The sequence below is a fragment of the Notothenia coriiceps genome, unplaced genomic scaffold (assembly GCF_000735185.1).
Source record: "Notothenia coriiceps isolate Sejong01 unplaced genomic scaffold, NC01 NC01_scaffold00009810, whole genome shotgun sequence".
NCBI lineage: Eukaryota > Metazoa > Chordata > Actinopteri > Perciformes > Nototheniidae > Notothenia > Notothenia coriiceps.
The window spans coordinates 15,093-23,991 of NW_011342511.1; the positions used below are offsets into that span (position 1 = coordinate 15,093).

At 45.0% G+C, this 8,899-nt stretch overlaps 1 protein-coding gene across 1 annotated transcript in view; it reads left to right on the plus strand.

The window, feature by feature from the left end:
• LOC104945597 (methylcytosine dioxygenase TET3-like) overlaps window positions 1-5,970 on the plus strand; it is a gene marked incomplete at its 3' end in the record, with an annotated part of 20,588 nt that extends 14,618 nt beyond the window's left edge. Inside the window, exon 2 of the mRNA XM_010771297.1 lies at window positions 3,156-5,970. Coding sequence (XP_010769599.1) covers window positions 3,156-5,970 — 2,815 coding nt within the window. The remainder of the gene's footprint in view (window positions 1-3,155) is intronic.
• Window positions 5,971-8,899: the final 2,929 nt, after the last annotated feature.

Genomic DNA, 8,899 nt, shown 5'->3' on the forward strand with positions numbered 1-8,899 from the left:
CCCCCATGGACCCCCAACAGACACCCGGCGCAGAAGGTGAATTCAAAAGGCCTGAGCATACTGCCTGTCCAGTAATTAGCCACTTGCAAAGGCTCATTTTAATAATATTCAAATGATGAGGAAGCTACACGTCAGGCTCACTTCTGCTGTCGTGCGCTGATGGATCACACAGCAGCCATGTTCTCTGTTTTGTATATCTTCTGGATCTGGAACTAGTTCACATTTATGTTGAGGAACCAGATAGCCTGCTATGGATTTGTGTTTAAGTGTAAGTTTTTGTTTTTGTTGTGTCTTCTTAAAGTGCAGGGTTTGATGCATGGAAGTCTCCTTTATAGTGAAGGCTACATAAGGTGCATGTTTAGGGTATGATTTGTGTTCCTAGTATGAATATAGGTTTAATAATGTGACGCTCAAATGGTTATAATACAGTTTGTTATTTCTCAATCATCCAATTTATCCATAAAATGGCCAAAAATGTCAATCAGTGTTTACCAAATGTCTCAATTAGTCCACAACTCATATATATATACATCTTGCTTTCCTAGAGGAGTGAAGAAACCATAACATTTTCACATTTATGAAGCTTGATAATATGTCGTCCACAATGTGCATCAGTGTTTCCAAAAGCCCAAGATACTGTAAAGTCCTTTGTTTTCTTGTTTAGTCCACACCTTAAAATTATTCATTTCACAGACATTGAGAAGTAAAGAAATCACATTTAAAAAGCAGAAAATGTGCGTTTAATTTAATATTTCACATTGTAATAAATCATCTTCGCAGCTTTTGGGCTAACACCAAAAAGCTATTTATATAGTGAGTCTGCCATTGATTATGTGCTGTTGGAAAAGACTGTTCAGCCACGACATGAACTCTGTCAATGATCCTTCAGACTGCCCTTGGTTTATCTCTGTTTGCTGGTACTCTCGAGTTATTTGAGGACAATCTATGAGGGGTTAACCTGGGCTGAATGCTGTTTGCACGTTGTATTTAAACATTCATCATCAGTGGGTCACCATAGTTGGCTTTAAATCGTATCATATCAAGATATTTCACATCTCATCAAACATTGTAAAATGATTTGCCTACACCTATTGTTTGCTCTATCGATGAAATCTCATGTTGCTTCAGGCTGAACAAAAGAACAGAGTGCTTTTGAAAAAAGTCCAATTGGTGTGTTTGCAGTTTTTGGAGAAACTAGTGGTTACTGACCCAATTCTGACTTAGAGAGGAAGTGAGAAATGTGGCTGGAGCTCTTGATACGTGCAACAAAACACCCGAGAAGGTCTTTAAACCCTGAATACTAAAGAAGCAATGTTTCCCCAATTTGTGACTCACGCATGTTTATGAAATACTTATATCTTTTAGGTAATGCATGGTGGGCTGTTTCACTGATAGTGAAGCATCAAAGCGTCCTTTTTAATTGACCTGTGCTTTAACGGGTACATTCCCTTTGAGAAACAGAATCTCTTTTATATGGCAGTGGCAAAGATGGAACCGTATACAAGTGTTTACATGACAGGGAAGTAAATGGGCCAAACTCCAAAGAACTACTGTTTGACTTAAAAAACATACACTTATTCCAGATTACACATTTTACTGATTACATTAAATGATGATTATAGAAACAAAAATAATCGTTAACTTTATTAATAAATGATATTATCTATGTTTCACTGACATAACAAGACATTTGAAGACATCACCTTGAGCATTGAGAGACTTGGAAGGAGCTTTTATTTGTACTATTTTTTTTTTTGCCAAATCATTTTTTGTAGTCTACATCATCGCTTAAATGTCGGTACATCCCATAGGGTGTCTTGGTTTGTTTAGCACAAGTCTCTCAACAGAAGCGTGATGGTAGTTCAACCACGTGGACAAGTATTTTATACAGTAGTCACATGTTCCATTAGCCATGCAAACATGCAGTATACGTCCATGACTTTTAACACTAGACAGGCCTTTCTGTCTGCATACACCAACCCGTACATATACAACATCAATTCTGCCCAACTGCAATTTTACTCCCTACAACTTGGTAGCATTAAGTTGTAAGTTCATCTGGTGTGTTTCTTTAAATACATGCTCATGTTTATCCAATGTTGCATTTGGTGTTTGCTCAGATTGTTTGAGAGCATGTGCAGAGCCACAATCTTCAATGAATACTGTTTTGAACGGTTAAACCCTCAATGTGAAAATTCCAACAAAGAATTTGAGTATTTTTAGCTCTCCAGCTCTTTGACTGTGGTTTTACCAACCAGGGCAGGAAGGGGGTTTTCTTTTGTTGGTTTTGTATTTAGGATGACATACTAATCTTCAGGTATTTGGTTGATTCTGTGTTTGCCATTTAAGGTCTTCTTTTAGAAGAAAATGTCTTGGGTTAAGGATATAGTCACTCAAGCGAATGGAAGTTGCACTGCCCACTTTCAGAGACTGAGTTGAGCCCATCATGAACAATATAAAGTCAACACAAAATTCCACAAGACCGATGAAAGCAGAATCACAGACACATGTTATCAAGTTCAGTACATTTATTTTTGTATGGGACATTTCTTAAATATCTTTATTCGTTTCTTATACTAATTGTTTTCTTAAAATAAAAAGAATCACCCTTTTTTAACCCTTTCAAAGTGCATTTACGCTTTTTAAATGTACTAAGAACTTTGTAGTTTTTAATGTAAGTAAAATATTTTGGACCTCAAAGTAAATTTGTGTTTTGTATATTTGGTATTTGTCTCTCCTCTGCCGCACACACCGAGGGTGACATGTTTTAGAGCCAACTGCCTGCTTTGCATAGCCCAACTGATCTGGAGCACAATGTCCTTTTATATACAACAGTAAAACTATGCCTCATGACCTGTGACTTGCTCGACAAAACACTTGCCTGTTATGAAAACAGTCCATTGGAGCAATAGTTAATGCCGCTTTCCTTTCCTGACATGACCCTGCAGCGCCGTATGTTCTGTATGAAGTAGGAGGGAAACCCTGGATGAGAGCTGAAAGAGGAAAAGGGAATGGAGTCGGATATTAAAAATACAAATTCATCGGTTGATTTTCCTAAATCATGCCTAGTGTACAATGTGTACTGTTTTACAAGTGTTGCTGGATTCATTGGATTATTATGATCTCACTAACCTCAGTCCTTGTTTGTATTGCAGACTGTTCGCAAAGTCACTTCAGTGGATGGCCCCAGAAGTGGAGGCCAGATGGAAATTGGGTCACATGACCGCCCCCAGGAAGGCGCGCTGAGCCTGGAACTGGCCAATGGGGTGAATCGCTTCCCCAATGATGAAGCCTCATCTATGGAAACAGATCAGCAGAGGGCAGGGAGTGTGCCCCCTAGGCAGTGCTGGGTGTCAGGACATGGAAAGGTCAGTGACACCCAACAACAATGTTGGAACGGCAGCAGCGGTCTCACCCCTGGTGAACCTGTCCACCACGCAAACATGGAGGACGCCCACAACCTGGTGGCTTTCTCTGCTATAGCCGGCTCCCTGCCTCCTTCTTCCTCCTCCTCCTGCCCCGTGAAGCCTAACACAGGCCGGCTCTATGAGAAGTTCACCAAAGAGGTGGGTGCTGATGGAGTTCAGGCCAAACCTGAGGGAAGCTGCCAAACTCCAGAAGACTTGAACACTCTCCAGTCAGCACTGAGCCAAGCTAAGCATGGACACAAGCCCCCCAACTGCAACTGTGATGGGCCTGACTGTCCAGACTACCTTGAGTGGCTGGAGAAGAAGATTAAGTTGGCCAATAGTGGGGATCAAGGTGGCTGCAAGACGGCGGAGGCTCCCCCACACGTACACCCTCATCTGCAGCATCCCCATTTGCAGCATCACCCTCAGCCCTACCCCCAGATGAATGGTGGCCACCGTCTGTCTTCTCCCTATCCCCAGCAGCAGGGATCTCAAGGCCCTCACTCAGTCCATATGCCCTGCCCCAAACCCCCAATTCCCTGCTCTCCCCAGGTGCTCTCCATAGCCAAGGAAAAGAACGTCAGTCTGCAGACAGCCATCGCAATAGAAGCTCTGACGCAGTTATCTGGTGCTGGTCCACAAGCTGCCGGATCTCCCTACAACAGTAACCTCCATCACCACCAACATACCCACAACCTCCAATCTCAACCCCCCAATGGCACTAGCGTGATCCCGTCCTCTCCCGGCCCCCAATCATCCTCCTCACGCTCTCAATCCGTCCCTCCAGGACTACACACCATCCAGCAGGCCCCAGGGTCCTGCGAGCACCACAGACCCCATTCCCAGGGCCAGCCACCCGATGCTTCCCCTCTCCCCTCCTCTACCTCTCCTTTCCCAGGCCAGGGAAAACATCCAGGCTTCAGCCCTAATCCCCAGCAGTGGCAGCAGGGTGCAGGTAGAGGCTCTGAACAGAGGAACCCGTGGATGTGTGTTAAATCTGAGCCCCAGTCTCACTACGCTGCCGCGCCTCACAGCAGCTCAGACCCCATGTCAGAGCTTAAACAGCTGCTTGGTGACACCAGCAGCAAGTTTAGCAATTTCAAGCTTCCAGTCCCACAACAGCTGAATCAGAATGGAGGTGTCCAGGTCCAGGACAACCCAGCATTGGCCAGGATAAAGCAAGAACCGGACTCTGGTGAGCACTACCATCACACTGCCTCCATGGGGCATTACGGCATGGCTAATGGTCAGCAGCTGGGTCAGCACTACCCTGGCAGTCCTCTATCTCCTGGCCAGGCAGCCATCCGCCACTCCACTCAGGCAGCTCTGCAACAGCACCTTCACTACAAGAGGAACCTCTTCTCTAACCACTCCCCTGTCTTTGGAGCACCAGGCCCCCGTGCACCTATGGCTTGTCAAAACTTGAAAAAATGGTGGCCACAGATGGAGGCAGAAGGGTTGCCACATCTGCCCATCAAACAGGAACCCAAGGAACCCAAGAGGAGAAAAAGCAGCCAAGGTTCTCCTGTTGTTAAAGCTACGAGCGGGATGCTTGCAGTCCCTCCTCTGCCCAAACCCAAGCCGATAATCATCAAGAAGACCAAGCAGAAAGCCTCCCTGCCAACCTTCCTGCCTCAGAATCAGATCACCGTACAAAAACCATCAGTCCTCGCGATGGACAGAGCCGCAGCCCTGGCCGGCCTGCTACCCTCTCAACCCATCCACAGTAACTCCACTCAGGCTGCTGCTGCAGGCCTCCCTGCCCCAGCCCAATCTCAGGTATCCATTTCCAACTCCTCAATGACTCCCTCTTCCACTGTTTCTGCTTTGTCTGAAAACACTCCGGTCCTCATGGGCCACATTCTCCCATCTGTGGCCCTGTTTCCTAAATCAGATGGAGTGGGCATCTTGGCCTCCAGTAACACCAGCACACCTGTGACCTCCACATCTCCATCCAGCACTTCACAATTACAGAGTGTCATGAACATAGACCCCAAGTATGAAGAACTGATCCGGCAGTTTGAGGCTGAATTTGGGGACTCGGCCTCAGACGCACCTGCCACTCAGTCCATGGAGACGTCTACAGACCCTCAGCCGCTGAACCGGTCCCAGACAAGTTCTCAGGACCTCAGTCCCACATCATCGACTCCCTTAATTCACAACTCTCAAACCAGCTCCACACCTCATCCAGACGATCGGGAGATGGACGTCAACAAGTCAGGGACCCAAAGTGAAGCAACCATGAACAAGACACCTACAGAAAGCCCTAAGGTGGATAACAATCAGCACCAGGAGGCCAGGAGACTTGAGGATATGTTCAGCATGCCGTGTTCTTCACTGCCCAAGCGTATGAAGATCGAATCCTCTGGGGATATAACAGTACTTTCCACCACATGCTACTCTGAGGAGGACACGCCAACTAAGGACGGACTGCCCTCCTCTCCGTCTCTCAGAGGATTCCTAGAGTCTCCTCTGCGATACCTGGACACCCCAACCAAGACCTTGCTGGATACTCCTTCCAAGGATCTACAGGCAGAGTTCCCCGTCTGCACTTGTGTCGGTAAGTCAGTGTGTTGAGAGCCCTTTTAGGATAAATATAGTATCAATCTTACACATTTCACACCATTTCAAACGCTTCAATTCATATCTAAGTGGAGATAAGTTGATGTCTGTTGGAACAGTAAATCTGACCAGTGTTGGGTAGTAAAAGCTTTTCCTTGTGGTGCTTTTTAGTATCAACTGGGCATGCATATTCTGCAGGGAGGACTCTTGGGAATCTAAATCTGGATATCTTGCAGCTTAACATTAATGCACCTGTCACTACTAGGTCAATTATTACAGTCCCTCTCTGTGTGGATGCTTGTTGAGTGTTTCTGAGAATGTGTGTGTTGCCGGGGGGTGTGACTGTGACCATAGAGACTGCGACAGTGTGAGGCACTAAAGGCAGCGGGTGGGAACAATAGCAGTGGTGGCAGAAGGAGCCTTTTGTGTGGGTTTGGGTCTGGCAGGCAAGCAGAACAGAGCCTTTGTTAGACAGAAAGGCTTCAGTTTGGGTCGTACCCTGCTCAGGTTAACAGAGTAGGTGGTCCTACAGTAGAAAGCTATGAAACACGTATAGATCATGTCACAGATTCCATATTTAGAATAGGATAACAGTAAGATAAAGGTGCTTTAGACAGAATGAGGCTTCAATACACCCACATCATTTCTCTATTCTTTATTATTTAAGAAGATCAAGCCTGTCTTCTTATTTCCAGCTTGTCATTAATGAGTGAATAACTAAAGCAGTATATCACCTGAATTGACTGTAGTTAGCAGCCATTAACTTGTTGCAATGACTGAAAAAGGAAATATTTGTTCTCTATGAAGGAATTACCAAAAATGTTTTGCGGTTTTTAAGCTCTAATAGTCTGCTTCTCTGGTGCGCACCAGACGACAGTTTGTTACATTGTTTCATTTTTCAGAAGGTTCGGTTTGCGTTCACACAAAATTCAAACAGACTATAAACTTTAAACACAAGTCATGTGCACGGAAATGCTGTTCAACCATTGGTCAGACATTAAGGGGGTAAAAACGCAAATCCCGGCAATTTCTACCGGAGCCTCCACCATGGAGCCTCCGCCATGGAGCATCGGCAGGTTATTTTCATGCTGCTGTTAATCTGGAGATCATATCAAGAGCAACGGCGCATATGATTATATAATCAGACAACGTGCGATACAAAACATTATAACACATATCATGAGAGACGTTCTGCAGTAAGGAGGGGCGTTTCACCGACGGCAGGTGGCTCTGACTTTTATGTATATAGTTAGATAGTTATTGTTTTTACTTTACACGACACTGTTCAACCTGTTTTCAACATATCATTCTGCTTCACTCTTTCACTAAAGAAATGAAGACACCCGCGTTCTTGTGACACGTAAATACTACGCTTCCTATGTTTTGGTGCAGACTGCGTTCACACCAGCGATGAACCGCTCCAGAGTTCACTAGCAAGCGGTCCGAGACCACCTATTTTAGTGGACCAGATTCCGGTTGTTTAGTTCACTTAAGAGGTCTCGGACTGCGTTCACACCGACCCAAATGAACCACACCAAGCGGCTAAACGCACCAGGGTTCGATTCAACCGGATTATAAAAGGCTGGTGGAAATGCGCCCACTAAAGTGAACTATCTAAACACTCACTGAGCCTCTCAGTCTGTCAGGAGAGAGCTCTCCCTCCACATTATTGTAGAAAGAGCTTCTTTTATCCGTTAGCGCAACAGAAGCTAACAACAATCCCCGCCGGTACCGGTGCGCCCTGTGTCTCTCTCTCTCTTTCATCACTTACATCGCTCATCATACAGGGCAAATGGAAAATGTAACCGGGGTGAAAAGGGTGTTATCTTTACTTAATTATGAATGTTGTTACATCAAGGCTGACATTTTTTTTGAATTATATTTGTATTTTTCCATTTAATCTTGTGGACGTTCAGATTCCCTGTCCTCCATCAGGGGTTGCTGCAGCACCCTCAGCACCCCTACTTCCCATTGCCCTTTCCGTCCAATGTGAAATGCTGTAGCGTTTTCTGAAATGCTGTTGTGTTTTCTGAAATGCTGTGGCGTTCTCTGAAATGCTGTGGCGTTTTCTGAAATGCTGTGGCGTTTTCTGAAATGCTGTAGTGTTTTCTGAAATGCTGTTGTGTTTTCTGAAATGCTGTTGTGTTTTGGGAAATGCTGTAGTGTTTTGTGAAATGCTTTAGTGTTTTGTGAAATGCTGTGGCGTTTTGGGAAATTCTGCAGCTTTTTGTGAAATGCTGTAGTGTTTTGTGAAATGCTGTGGTGTTTTGTGAAATGCTGTTGTGTTTTGTGAAATGCTTTAGTGTTTTCTGAAATGCTTTAGTGTTTTGTGAAATGCTGTGGCGTTTTGTGAAATGCTGCGGCGTTTTCTGAAATGCTGTGGTGTTCTCTGAAATGCTGTAGTGTTTTCTGAAATGCTGTGGTGTCTTGCACCTCAGGGCCACCGTACCTTACACATGCTATGTTATAGTTTGGCCCAATTTGCTATGTTTTTGTACTATCTACATACCTGATAAAAGGGGAGAATTATGACGAGTCAAAGTTAGGTTTCATTCTCCAGTACTTTACTCGAGTGAGGAAAGTGTCCCGAAACCCCCCACCTAATGACTTTCACCTAGCTGGCTTTCACTTAGCTGGCTCTCTTCCTCTGGCGCCAGGCTGTGCGGTTGAGGGTCAGGAGTAGTAAAGGGGGATGGAGGCAGTGTTTGCCGGGGGACATTGCTGGACGTCTCACCGTCAGTGATAAATGGGGTTAAAAAACCCATCACTGCCGTGAAACGCCAGGGTTTATATCCCTCTGACGACCCTGCCCCGCTTCTTTTAGCTTCTTTATCCCTAGCTTTCTCCTTCCTGAATCTGTCCCTCAGTGACTTCCACCTTGTCCTACACAATTCCTCTAATGAAATCAAATCAAATTAAATAATAAA